Source organism: Halyomorpha halys, unplaced genomic scaffold (assembly GCF_000696795.3).
Source record: "Halyomorpha halys isolate HHAL.00 unplaced genomic scaffold, Hhal_1.1 Scaffold29.1, whole genome shotgun sequence".
Classification (NCBI taxonomy): domain Eukaryota; kingdom Metazoa; phylum Arthropoda; class Insecta; order Hemiptera; family Pentatomidae; genus Halyomorpha; species Halyomorpha halys.
This window is the reverse complement of record NW_027115892.1, coordinates 1,455,167-1,470,541: the sequence shown is the minus strand read 5'-3', so window position 1 is coordinate 1,470,541 and position 15,375 is coordinate 1,455,167. Positions and strand designations below refer to the sequence as shown.

Here is a 15,375-nt window from a genome sequence, read left to right as displayed (position 1 = left end):
ACATTCTTCAAAAATATGTCTAATCGTAAGAATGGACTGACAATATTTGCACGTTGGAGGTGGCAGTTTTCTGATCAGGTGAGAGTGCGTGAGGAGAGTATGGCCTATTCTCAAGCGGGTTAGAGCAACTTCCTCCCAACGGCTGTTGCGGTAGGATGTTGACCATGGTTTTACTGATCGTTTTATTTCTTCTAATTTACTAGGAGAGCTTTCATCCCACTTGGCCTGCCATTTTTCTAATATTTGTAATTTATGGGGTGCACTGAGTTCTGAAGGGGTAAGAACGTAGTAAGTAACGTAGTGGAGTAACGTTTCGGCGTAAGTTGCAGATATTCACCAAGCCTAACTAAATAATAAGTTAATTCTCTCCCCTCAAGAAAACAAATTTGGTCTAATAAATAAATAATACATAGCACTATATATAAAAGCCAATAGTCTTAGCACATGGATACATCAATATCAATACAGTGGGCCACACTAAAGCTTGTCAAACGTCTTTTTTTTCTTAGGAGCTTCAGCAATTCATTTTTTACCTTACAATGATGGCATATTGTTATTGCAGGCGCATATGGTTGGGGTATTTTCAAGTGTTAAATCCTTTCTGTTAAATTTCCAACATTGGTACCCAATTTCCTTTCTCCTGCCCGCTAATATCTGGTCTCCCACGCTAGGATGTCCATTTTCAATGTAGTAGATGTAGACTTTGTTAGGACATATATTTTTCAACTAGCTTTCGGGGATTCTATGAAATATCGAACACGAATGCCCTGTTACCTGCAGTTGGTCTCAGCATTTTATCATATATTCGTATACGAGTTGAGCTCACATATTCCTTCATTAATCTTAATCTATCGGTGCGTGTTCATTCTGGACAGTTACTCGCCAATGGACCACTTACAAACTAATTCGAACATTCACTGTTAATGAGCTCCTCTACAACACTCATTGATCAATCCTAATTTTAAAGAGAGTCCTTTAACGGGCTTGACTCTCCTGAAAATTATTTTGTAAATATCCTAATATCTCGGCACACAACCTAGAGAGGTATAATTAGGAAACGGTTAGGTCTAGGAACATGTACCGAAAAACAGGGTTTAACTTCTACTTCTGCTTCAGCTGTAGCAAACGAAACGTTACTGGCTTGTTCACTGGATCTTCATTGAATATAAGTTTCTTAGAATTATAAGAATGGCCCTCTAAATGTTTTTATGATATTTGAACGGTAGCTGTTCCAATCCCATCTCTATTTTCAAGGAAGTGCATAGTTTCTTAATTTTTCATTTAACGAGAGAAATTATAGCTCAAAATTTGATAGGATGTATATTGCATATCTCTAAAAGTGATGTTCTAAATGTTAGTGTAGATGCGTTATAAAACTGATGTCGGTATAGTCAAAAATCAGTCCTATAATATGGCAGTAAAACGTGGAAAAAAAAATGTAATGAATTTCTTTGTGTTTCTGTATGTTTTTGGAGTGCTAAGCCGAATTTGAAATTTCCGAATAATGTTTCCACTTGCTGATAAGTATGCCAAAACAGGGAAATTTTTACTCTTAACCCTAAAACTATGCATTTTTTCAAGATAATACCATACTTCACAAAGTTAATTCAGATAATAATTACTATATATCTCGTAACAGTTTTTAATGCAAGACTACCAGGTAAGGAACTTGAGAAAGTTTAAAACTGACGAAATTTAAGTGAAATGGCTCTCTATATAAAACTCATTCAAAAACTGGATGAACTTTTGTATGCGAAAGGATGAGTGGTGTTACCATGGAGAGAAACCTAAGGCCTAATTGCAAGATTTTAGATCTCCCGGAGCACGTTTCTCCAGGCTCCCGTCAAATAGTAAATTTAACACATAATCATTTATGCATGTAAAAAAGAAAGTAAGGACATTATTTAATTATTAAGTATATCATGTATGTAAAATTCCCTATATATTTAAAAATTAAACCAGTCTCGGTTTCCCCCTCTTTCGTGAGGCCTGGTAAGCCATAACTACCGCACTCTATTGTAACCCCTTCCTTCATCTTTTCATTTGCTTTCTATTTTACGGATATTTGTTTTATTAGTTCTGTATTACAAATACTGATATTTGTAACAGTACAAGAACGTATAAACAGATTACAGGTTTTTATTTTTTTAATTCAATGGGGTATTGAGGATGTAAAAATTCATTGTTTGCATGAATTATAGCTGTGAAGCTACTGCTTCACTTGATCTAAATCAGCTTTGTCTAAATCTACTCTTAAGATTTATTTCGATCACACATTAATATAAATTGAATCACAAGATAGAGGATGATGACACGCATGAAGCCACCCACAGCAATGACTGTATGTTCCACCAGCACCACTGTTTCCAGAACAGGAGACCTTAGGGTACTGCCAGATAAAACGTAGTGATGATTAATTATATAGTATTAGTTATTTATTATGAAATAGATTAGTTACTTTATTTTTTCATTATTTAAGAATATATTTTTTAGAATTAGTTCATTTCAATTAGTATTATCATTTTTATCACCACCCTGCAAATCATAGTCGAGTCTTGGCCTCCCATAGGAGCACCAACAATTTGGGTCTCTTGCAGATAACACCCAGTTTAGAGTTTTTAGAACGCTCCTTGCATCAGCCTGTAACAGTTAAGGTTTTCTTCTTCACTTACCATGGGGTCACTCCATCAACAGCTGTCTTTGGAAAACCTGGTAACCCATCCTTATCTCCTGCCAATCTTTTTCTTGCAATCTTCATCAGAAAGACTAAAACAGACTCGTTGATCATAGTGCACATCTCCTTAGTCGTCCTTTTAAATTCTTCTCCGAAAACAGTGCCCTGATCTTCAAACACATACTATTTCAGCATTCTATAAACCAAGGTAAATAACAGTATTCATACTAGGATCAAACTCCCTTTGCCCTGGATATCGCAAGTCAGGGGACAAAACCTCAACTCTTCCACCATACTCGGGGTCAATTTACTGGAAGTAAATTGACCAGCTCCTCAAAAATCACCTTATAATCGTGAAGTATAAAACAGCCTGACAATTGAATTAAAAAAAAAATAAAGCGTATGATTTATTTATGCGATTGGGTGTTTCAAAAGAATTGAAAATTATGAAATCCTGATATGAAATTTGTTGTTCAGTTCAAAATATCATTCTGTAAGTTATTTATTCCCATCTCTTTTTCAATCATGAATTGATTCCGTTTTTTTTAAAGTACTCACCTACTCGCTAACTAGGAGCCTCATTTTTGAGTGTTTTCAGAGAATTTTCGTTATGTAGTAGGATAGTGGAGAATGTAGATAGAAAATGATCAAATTCTAAAACTGTTAGAGAGGCGTCATGCTTTACTTAATATGTTTCTGTGTCTTAATTTAAAAATTATTATGACTTGAATTTATGCAAAAGAGGTATATAATAGAACAAATAAATCTGGCAGGTAAAACTGAGTATTTATTAGTAAATTCTCATGCTGCACATGAGTGTGGTAGCAATAGCGAGAGCCGACATTTTTTTTTGTTACAGAACTTGTTATTTATCACGAACTTCCAATAATGAGATATTTTGCTAATGTAAATTTGTTTGTTTATCATTTTGAATTAGGTTTCGAGCGGAATATTTTTGAGTAAAGTTGAGGGTCGAAATAAATTTTAATCTAAATTGTCACTACTAACGCTTGTTGAACAGATTCGATACTTAGGATTCCATCTTGACAAGAGACTTACTTGGAATTCACACACAAGACTGAAACGACAAGAAACTGCTCGTAGATTCCGATTGCTACAACAACTCACTTGACAAACGCTCTAAACTTCCCATTCACTACAAAAAATTAGTATACACTACGATAATCAATCCAATTTGGATATATAGAATTGAGCTCTGGTGATCTACCAAACCATCAAATTCCTCCCGCATCCAATCCTTACAATCCAAAATCCTACGTAAAATCCTTGATGCTCCTTATCACGTTACAAATAAACTCATCCTCAAAGACCTTAACATCCCATTCGTTGCAGATTTGACCCAAATATATAGATATGCGTCTTTTCATTCCAAACTTCTTACCCATCCTAACCCATTAATTCTTAATCTTTCATCCTTAAGAATCCCTGATAATCCTCCGAGGCGTCTGAAAAGAAGATGGCCACGGGACCTTCTAATTTAAATTAATGTTTGAAGTACCACCAATTGGTGGTTCCTTCCCAAGATTTTCAAGTGTACATGAAACATACAACATATTTACTTATTGTATTTATTATTTGTACAGTTGTAAATCACATTAAATAATTTAAAAATAAAATTTGTCACTAAAGATAGGTTTTTGTATAAGTGAGATAAATATTTAAATATCTAAAATGTAAGCCGGCCAATAATGAAATTTTAGCAATATTGTTATTTCAGACAAGTTTATTACAAATATTTGCTTTCGTTTATACTGATTCGTTAGTAACAGAATTCGACAGCAGAATGGAGTAAGATAGACTTTAATTACTTTATATAAAAAGATACAGAGCCTAAGAAATATATATTTACAATACTACATACAAACTGATATTTACAATAGGTCTGTCCTCTGACAACTCCAATCTACCTCTCTCCAAATTTAGAATCTAAATGAGAATGATCTTATCTTTAACATAGTGCCATATTTGTTTGGAAATATCAGGAGCTGTGGAATGAAAGGAACTTAAATAAGGAAATAACGAAAACCCCGAAGCATTATGCCCACAATATAACTAAAATATACCACTATATAAACAATTGCTGAATTATGACCACTGGCGAATACCTTTACATGTAGATAACAGAAAACCTAGGGGTGTTACCTACCCACCTGTTGAATTATCGTAGTATTCCGTGAAAAACAACAAAAAAAACATAAGTAAATTAACAAATTTAAAGGAGAGAAAGAACAGCAGAACTATATGTACAAAAGTTTAATAATACTAAGAAATCTATATACAGAGAATGAAAAAGGAAAAAAAAGAATTCTTATCAATTGATAAAACAATTAAAATTTATAGGTTGACTTAACCTTAACTTAATGCTTAATAACTATATTTATATTAATATTCTCTTATCCAGGACATGCTGAAGAAACGTCACTGCACTATATCCCCACTTCTAGTGACTAATGACCATATATGACAACATTTCTCATGACTGCTGATATTCCAGTACAGACAGAGGGCCTTTAAACTATTATCACTTCACATTGAACAATCGTAACGTGTTCCAAAATCAAACTGTCACCTTCACAAAACCAAAATCCACTCGTCTGAACATACTTGCTCCCAAAATCAAACTGTCACCTTCACAAGACCAAAATCCACTCTTCTGAACATACGTGTTCCCAAAATCGAACTGTCCCTTCACAAGAAAAAAAAAAAAAACCCACTCGTCTAAAAAGTATCGCTCGTGTTTTTGTTTTTTCACCATGACAACCGTAACACCTCTTTTCTACACAGATCTAGCCAGTGTTTTTATTTCACCATGACAACCGTAACACCTCTTGTCTACGCAGATCTAGCCAGTGTTTTTATTTCACCATGACAACCGTAACACCCCTTGTCTACGCAGATATCGCCAGTGTTTTTATTTCACCATGGCAACCGTAACACCAGGCATAAATTTCTATTCTTACGCGTGATATATCTTTTGAACTATACACTTATATCTTAATATTAATTAAGGATATTTATATATCCAACTAAAATTACGTACTAAAATTTCGTAAAATGTTAGTTCATGATGACATTCCACTAATGACTAATATATACTGTACACATCGAAATGTTGGCCTTTTAGATATAGCAATGTTAATAACATTTCGCTATTTACCGTAGTGAATATCAAAAGATAAAAAGCAAAAATAATATTAACATTTTTCTGTTACAAGTAATATTTCGTTGTTAAGGCACCTTTAACACACATCTTACAGAATTAACTATTTTCGTCGTATTTTCCCCGAAAATAATTAAAGGAAACTTTTATCCGTTTCCAGTGTTAGAATACGGTTTAGTGACTTTGGAGGGGTCTGTTTTATATTTTCTCCCCTCCAGTACATTTGGCCTTCTTCAGTAAACTTTTTTGGATGAGATAAGTTGAAATTCAGTGTACAGGTTTTTTCCTAAGCCAAAATACCAGAAAAAGTTGAGATGAAAATTCAGTCATGTTCAAATGCTTTTTTTTTCACGTTTTTAATGTTTGCAACCCGGACACTTAAACTTGAGCGTTTAAAATGTTTATGTGTATTAAGTTGATGTTTAAAAAATGCCATTTACGGCCCTGGACTATTTTCTCTCATCCCTACCATTTTTTCGCAGTAAAGGACACCACCACAAACCCCCCGAATTAATTAGAAAATGTGTATGTTTGTTCAGATGGTGGTAGAGAAGAGCATTTTGGGGTCTCTTTCCTGCACCCAAATTTATTTCGAGACTTTTAATTATTATTAAAACATTATCACTTTTCATTTGTTTCGTGAATAAAAATAAGGAGAATATGGATAACAAAGAATGGATTTCTTATAGCTTTCATTGAATCTTCACTAATCATGTTCTTAATCCATTTCTAACCATTGTTCTCAATTATCATGTTTCTTATTACCACATAAACCAAACATCGTTATGGTCCTTATAAGGATTCTTTAAGATTAAATCAAACTATTATAAAATAAAATAACCTTCCCTCAGCAAGTTGTTGAGGTAAAAGAAAATATACTATCAGAAATCCCCATCGCCAAGATCTCATAAAAACAATTAGCCTATTTTCCTGAGTAATGATAGGACTGACTCAGGAACAGAAAATTGGCCAGCCAAGGTCAAACTACAAACGGAACAAGAGAAACAAACTTTGATAGCATGATGTATTTTTGTTTTCTTTATTTTTTTCTAATTGCCTATATCCTTATGTTTCAAATTTCCCCTAATGGAGATACACTATGGTTCATGGAAACTGTTTGTAATTGTCTTTAGAGGCCGGTAATCAAGTACAATAATAGGAGAAAAACACAGACAGGATCTTAGAATCATTCCATTTTATTTTTTTTTTACATCTATGTGCTTCCGTCCTTCAAATGCATTATATATAGACAAAGCAACTGTGGTTCATTGTAGTCGCCAAGATGAACAGTCCAGTGATCGTTGTTGCACTTGTACTCGCATGCACCTTCAGCTCCTATGCGGTAAGTACTTATACTAAAATAGCAATCCACAACATACAATCGTATAAAATTATTTATAAGCAGAACATACAATATATCGTCAAATGTAAAACTTTAATTATTTATAAATATTACAACTTACACAATTTATAACTTGTGTGACAAAGCTTTAGTGTAGGGATTCCATAACACTTTTATGTTCTTCCCTTTACTTTTTCATAGCCGAAATAAGATTGGAGTATGAAACCCCTGATGAACCACCATTTTGAAATGAAATGACAGATAGTAATGACGTGTTCCTAGATTCAATCTGAGGCGAATCGTGCTAAATTTGAAAAAAAAATTAACCCATTAATCTCAGAAAAAAAACCTGTGTACAGGTTTTATTTTTTTAATTGGAATAGGAAATAAAACCTCAAATTTTAGGCAAAGCTACGATTAATTTAAATACTCCATCCACACTCTTGTACATGCTTTAGGCATGCTTAAATATGATTCAGTCAAGTGTCGATTAATGAAAATAGATCAATGAACGTTTGAACAATCACTAGTGATGCAGTCACATAAAAGATTCGCACCCAGTTTAGAATTGTATATTTTAAAATTCTATCAATTGAGTATGAATAAATTCTTTAAAATTTTGCCAATAAAACTTGACAGTATATTTTTTATTTAAAAATATCACAAATATACATTTTATAGATTTATAAAAACATTATATATATATATATGTTTAATTAAATTAACATGAATCGTATAATAATACTAAAATGAATGTCGAATTTAAAGATCATCTAGTACCATTTCTATAAATATTTATAATCTACCACCTTCTTTGCAGATATTTACGTTTCCTTTCGTTTTACCTCTTTTCATTCCATAATAAGATTAGTTTAAATTGAATTTAATAGCCTAGATAGGTTTGGCGTCATGTTTGAATATATGCAACAAGCAAGCGTGGGAATGCCAATATTTTATATTTTTCCAAGCATATATTGGTATTATGGGTATGCAACAAGTGTCAAATGTGTAGATTTGACAATGGATATCAATTACCCAAGCTAATTTAGTCATGAGCTCCACCTTTTCTTTTCTTCCTCAAAATTGTATTTATTTATATATATTTGAATATTATTTCATTTAATTTTTTTCTTGTTCAGCTGCATTATCAATAAGCTAAAATTAATTTATCCTCTCTTTTTTTTTAATTCCTAAAAAAGACGCCGATCTAGAAATTACGAGGACCCCGGCGTGGTACAGAGTATTTTGTTGATTGATCTAGCCTAAAATATTTATTCAGCATCAATTCATCTACCGTTGATGATTTTTACGTATAAATTATCAATTATCAATCATTTACAACGCATTATGCCTATGTTCACAATCTTTATCAACTTATCCAAATTAGAACTCTTATTTTTTGTTTCCATAATGGGATTCTACTTTAAATTTTATGTTCTTCTTTTCTTGTTTGCGAGAAAAATGCATAAAAAAAAATATTGGGCCTTTCATCTTATATAGTGGGTGGCATTCGGTTTTCATGTCTTTTTCAATGCAGAAACATACGATATTATTTTTCCAAGGAAAACGCGTTTAAAAATAATCATAAACCTGTAAAAGTAAATCATAAGTATCATATAAGTAAATCTGACGAACTGAATATAATTTAAAGTTTATGTAGAAAAACAAACCAACTAATAACAAAAAAAAATAACTATAAATTGTCCCAGAAAAAAATGTTATTTTCTTAACTCGATTCAAGCCCTACTGTAAAAATACACCTTAAGTATAACAATAAGGGTCCCGTACCTACGGAATCTCTTTATAAAATAGTAAATGCTCTATTCCAATGGTAGTAGCAGGTCCTATATAGCCTAAAACATTTCATAATAAACGTTCGATACCACACGAAAGTAATATATCAACGGCAATCAAACTATTTAGCTGTATATAATACTACAATAAATATTATACTGTATTATGAAGTGATTAAACAATGGAAAATTATTGTAACACCCTCAAAAATCACAACCTGTAAGCAGCTGTATAGTACACTTGTGTTAATAATACACTTGATAACAAAAGTAATCTTATAATTTCAGGTATAGTATTTCATACAAGTATATAATAAAACCTGTATAATATACCTTTAAAACTTTATTTCACGATTATTTATATTGACAGATGAGCCCCGAGTTCAAAGCAGCAATTGATGAGTGCAAAACCGAACACAGCATAGAATCTGGTGAGTAAAATATGTACATTTCTATTTTTATGTAATACAAGTTATAACTTAACACAAGGGTCTAACTCCTACGAACCGTAAACCTGAGAAATATACATACTTGAGAATAAGAAAGTTCAAAGTTACAATTTCCTTTTAAATTTTTCAAAGTTGGCACAGAATTTTATAAAATTTTAAAAAGAAAACAAAAAGTGTATACGATTTCGAACCCAGTTACACGTATAAACACCCTCCAATGCCCTTAAAAATCATTTGTAATCAGATGTATAGCAAAAGTATGCAGTCGAATCAAATAAGTTTAAAGATCAAACTCTACTTCTTCAACAGAGCAACTATTCGTTTATAATAGATGATCATTCCTAACCTATTTCATTCAGAAAAACAATTCCCGATTTGTATTTGAGTATAACTGTTCTACTTGTATGAAAGAAAGAACTCAACAAAAATCTCTATAAAATAATTTATTTCATTCATCTCTTCAATACTTTTGAACTCCAGATTGAGTAATTTTCCTATGGTTGCGTGAAGAATAGTCAAAACTTATCATAGGGACCGACGGTAGCTCAGATGGTTAGGGCTAGGTCTATCATTCTGAGATCTGCAGGCGCACCGATTCGGATTCGGCCTCGGGGCGTTGACTTTTTTCATTAAGTGGCGGTCCCACAAAATGAAAAACTTGACCCCCCCACCATGGTTAGAACAGGTTGGTCACGTGTAGATAACTAGGCAAACACCACCTTCGCTGTGAATAGCATTACAAAAAAAATATCATAAACTAAAAACATCTAATATGGTGGATAGGAATGTCAGTACAGGATAAATATGATGAAATATGAAATGTCAATGAATTTAATATGGTCTTGTTGTTATAATTATAGCCAATAAGATAAATTATTTTTTAATGTGGTTAGCAGAATAAACTAATATATTCATTAACTAAATATATTATTTTTCAGGTCAAATCAAAGAAGCAGTTGAACACAAGAAGCTACCAGAAACTGAAAATGGGCGGGTAAGATGATTGTATTTATATAGATAAAAAGAATTGTGGATTAATTTGAAAGGGAATTTAAAAACAAATTTATAACTTATCAGTGGTCACGGTATTTGAAATTAATACAATTGGATTCATATCAAAGACGATTATGACAATATACATAAATATAGAAAAATATATCAACTTCCGTTGGGGTCCCTCATTTTAAACAGTGTATGGTGTAGCTCGGACTATACTTTCCTTCATATAAAGAAAACAACAAATTTAAATTGTTATTTATCTCATAAATTTGTTGGCTGATCGAAAGAATGGCCCTACTTATTTTGATGGAACTTTTATCCATTCTTACATTGAGACCTACCAAAGATTTCGTACAATATCAACCTGCCATACGAGGATCAAAATCCTGGAGTTTACTCCGGTTTTTTGCAGAAAAAAGGCTTAACCAATTTAGCGAAAACTTTACATCGTTGTTGTTTTAAATTTTGAAAAGGAATTAGACATCCACCATCTTGAGGAAAATCGAAAATTATTTTGCAATTATACAAAAATTTAGTTTATCAATTTAATTTTTTAAATACATGTCAAATAACATACTTTTGCGCACATTTAAGCGGAACTAGTGGTAGAATTTGATCAAATTTATCATGGACTAAAATGGAAATGGAAAAAAAAAATAAGAAAAAAACCAACCTAAAACCAATATTTTGAAGTTATATGTCGTGGACAGCTAACATATCCGTAGTTTCGGAGTAGATCATATTTATTAAATTATATTTATCAATTTCGATTTCAGATACATTTATTGAAAGGGAGAAAATTGATTTACCTCGCGTCCTAGATTTCTATGGGGCATATAATAATGTACCCTAGGTGGAACTCAAATAGGAGAATTAGAAGATTAAGCCAACGTTTCGCGCCACTTTGCAGGGCTTCATCTGAGCTGAATGAAAGTAAGCACAAGAATGAATTTTTTGAAGAATTGATGAGTTCTGATTCTTGTGCTTATAATATAATATTCAATAAGCTAGTAGAATAAATAGTTTAATTAGTATCCGTGTTCTTTTGACAGGACCCGGGCCATGAACCTGGGAAAAAAAATATGCATTATTATTTCACAATAATTATTTCTTTTCAGCAATAATAGCTCTTTATAATAATAATTATTTTTTTCAGTGCTTTATGTCATGCGTGATGGAAAAAATGGGTGTGGTAAGTAGCAGTTTTTCAATAACTTTAAAAATTATTATTAACTATAAATTATTCATCAATTTCATTTACAAAGCCATTTATTATTAATACTTGTGCTTCTGTTTAGATCAAGGATGGTAAAATTGACCAAGAGAGGGTTCTTGAAATAAATAAGATGAAATTTAAGAATCCAGAATCCTTAGAAAAAGCAAATGAAGTAGCAAAAAGATGTGCCAATGGTGAGTAGAGTAGAGTCAATGACCCCTTTTTTGAGTAAAATATTCAATATGCTATATTGAGAGAGCATCATTGATAGAGAATTTGTCGTTAAACCATGCCATTAGAAGTTAAGTCGATTTAAATACTTTTTCTTTTACTCACAACTTTTTTCTTGATATTATAAAGTAGACTTTATATTTAGTGGAAGGTACTGACGAACGGTGCTCCTTAGCTACAGAGATGGTTAAATGTGCTATGGAGAATGCATTGGAGGTAAACTATATACATTTAATTATTGTAACACAGTAATAATCAATATTAATAATTTAATAATTTGTTTTGCAGCTTAAACTGGAAATGCCAGAGGAATGAATGTATGCAAACAAGGCCCAATAGTCATCAGTATGAAAAAAACATTACCTCAATTAGATTATTTAGAATACAGATATAGTTACCCGGAAGAACCCAGAATACATTTTTAAAATAAATTGTTAATTAAATATGTAATGAATAACAAAAATGTTGTTGAAAATGTTTTTTTTTTTTTTCTCTTCCTTGATACAATGAGGTATTCCATTTTTTCCATCATAAATACCTTTATCTTAGTTCTCTAAGCCAAACTTACTGAAGCATACTTTATTTTGTGGTATTATGTCCTACGCTTTGATATTGCATGTTAAGTACAAACAATCTTTATGGATTAATTACAAAACCTAAACAGTTAACTTGGTAAATGACTTAATTAGTTTCACAATTTAAAAAGGAATCAAATATTTCTCTGGAATTTCCAAAACTCTTAATTACATCATGTGTATGTATAACTTTATCAATAAATAGAACAGTTTTTAGAAACTAACTTGGAATTAGTTCCTTTCACATAAGTAGATGAGATGAAAATCTTATTTAATTTTTTAAAGAATATTACATAGATCCTAATAAAGTGGTTTCACTCAGATAATGGCCATATTGACAATACTTTTTCTTTGCTTTATCATATTTTCTATATTTGTTCCTAATATTGTCAATTGTATCATGCAGTTTAATGGGTTTTTTCTATCCTATTTCTATTATTATATACCGATTTCTAATGATGTGTATGAGGCTTTTTGAAAAATCTAAAAATGAATCTGACTTGCCTAAAATTTTTCATTTTTGGAACTACTATTCCTTCTATATAAAAGCAAAAAATCTAAATAATATCGGTATGGTTTGAAAAAGCGGAAATTCAGCTTTTAGACAGTTGTTACGTTGGATTTAGATAGCATTGTTAGGAGTTATTAGAATTTATTTCTTGAATGAATCTAACCATGTCCATGATAAATCAAGCCCGAAAATTCGAATGAATGAAAAAGTGAATGAATGAATCCAAGTGCATGATGAATCAAGTCAGAAAATTCCTAATTTCATTAGTTTGAAAATTCGTATGTATGGGTTTCAGAAGAAACTAAATATCTGACGTGATTTTTTCAATTTAAAAATGTTTTTTGGGTTTACTTTACAAGAAGCGACTGATGATATATGTATTTTTTATACATTTATACCCATCTAATACGATAAACAACTATATATGGATAAATAAACATTGAACAAATGGAAAGTAAAACCGGAATTCGATAATACACAAAAATTCAAAATTACGTAACATTTTTATTTTTTCTCGTTTCCTAGGCCGGATTGGCTAGAATCCAGGAAAACAGGAAAACTAATATTTGTCGACCTATTATTACCCAAAAAAGTTTAATTACATCCCGTGATTCCACGTCCCACAGTGATAGAAAACTGCCGTTTTTGTGCAAAAATTACTAAATACTGTTTAAATCTTTTGTTAATTGTTAGAGCCTTATATTATACATGATTCTGAATTCGATGAAGTGCATTATTTTTTTATATAATATTTTCAGATGTAAAAATATAAATTTAAATTTTTCCATCATTAAAATCATTTTTTTTTCAATAAATAAAGTGATTGTGATTGATAGTAGTTAATTTGATTATTGTTCTCACCTTATTTTAGGTACATCTTCCAAGAAGGGCCTTGACTTCATACATCTCAATATATTCATACGTCAATGAAACTCACACTAATTATTTGAATATATATACATTTATTTCACTAATTTATGACTATTTGCAGGTCTAAAATCTTTCTTGAGATTGAGCCAAAATTTCTTACTAATTGTTTCTCCTTACTTTATAGTACAAGAGCCGAAAAGAAAAAGGCAGTTATCTCACCCCAATTTTTGATTACTTTAATGAAAATTATACATAATTATTAGTCAAAACTGATGAGTCTGCCAATTATAGGTAGGGGCAATAAAAGATGGCGGCTGTTTCAAAACCTTAGAAAAAGATTAATTTTTTATTCGAAGCTGTATATCTTAAAACTACCAACAACACTAGAAAATATAAAAGAACATTATTTAAAGAAGAATTAATTTGCTGAAATATTAGCCTTATAGAGCTATTTATGTCCAATAGTTCTCGAGATATTGCCTTTTAAAATGCAACATTTCATAAAAATGTACTGAAAGATTAGTAGTTAATTAATTTATTTTGAGGAAGCTATATCTCAATAACCATTCGATGTACAAATGTCTATTAGCACTCAAATTAAAGTCAGTTTAATGTGCTATAAAGTAGTTTAAGGCCTTTACCTTCGTAGGAATAATAGTTTTTTATGATATTTGCTAAGATAAATTGATTTATAGTTGTTCGGACAATAAGTTTGATTTATGAAAAACTTTATTTCAGAAACCATTAGACGTACAGATGTCTACCAGCACTCAAATTAAAACTAATTAAATTTACTATAAAATATTTAATATTATTTATCTTTGTAGGAGTTGTAGTTTTTATGATATTTGACAAAATATACTCACAAATTGTTAATTTCTAGTTGTTCATATAAAATGTTGGATTTTTGAAAAAACATATCTCTAGACCCATAAGACGCACATATGAACACTCAAAATAAAGGAAATTTAACTTTCTATAAAGTAGTTTATGACACTTATCTTCGTAGGGGTAGTAGTTTTTGTGACATTCACATATGAATATATAAATGTGGCAAATGAAAATTTGTCCGAACAACAATAAATCAATTTATTTTAGCAGATTCCATGAAAACTACTACTCCTACGAAAATAAAGGTTATAAACTACTTTATAGCTCATTAAATTAGTTTTAATTTGAGTGCTAATAAATATCTGTACGTCAAATGGTTTTTGAGATATAGGTTTTTCAAAATAAATTCACTAACTATCTTTTAGTACGTTCCATTCAACATTTTTATAAAATATTGCTTTTTAAAAAGCTATATCTTGAGAACTATTGAACGTAAATAGCTCAATCAGGGCTTACATTTTAGCAAATTTACTATATTTTAAATGATACTCTCTTAGATTTTCTATTGTTATTGGTAGTTGTAAAGATATAGAGCTCCGAATAAAAAATTTATTATTTTTAAGGTTTTTATTCCCCCTACCTATACTGGCAGACTCATCAATTTTGCCTAGTAATTATACCTAATTTTCAATTAAGTAATCAA

The 15,375-nt window shown here is 31.0% G+C and overlaps 1 protein-coding gene across 1 annotated transcript; it reads left to right on the top strand.

Annotated features, from left to right (window-relative positions):
- The first annotated feature begins 7,107 nt into the window (after nucleotides 1-7,107).
- Nucleotides 7,108-12,360, top strand: LOC106684600 (general odorant-binding protein 56h). The gene is made up of 7 exons (XM_014426781.3): nucleotides 7,108-7,197; nucleotides 9,361-9,421; nucleotides 10,378-10,433; nucleotides 11,595-11,630; nucleotides 11,737-11,848; nucleotides 12,031-12,101; nucleotides 12,174-12,360. The coding sequence occupies exons 1-7, from the start codon at nucleotides 7,138-7,140 to the stop codon at nucleotides 12,198-12,200; spliced, it is 423 nt and encodes a 140-aa protein (XP_014282267.1). The 5' UTR covers nucleotides 7,108-7,137; the 3' UTR covers nucleotides 12,201-12,360.
- The last annotated feature ends 3,015 nt before the right edge of the window (nucleotides 12,361-15,375 follow it).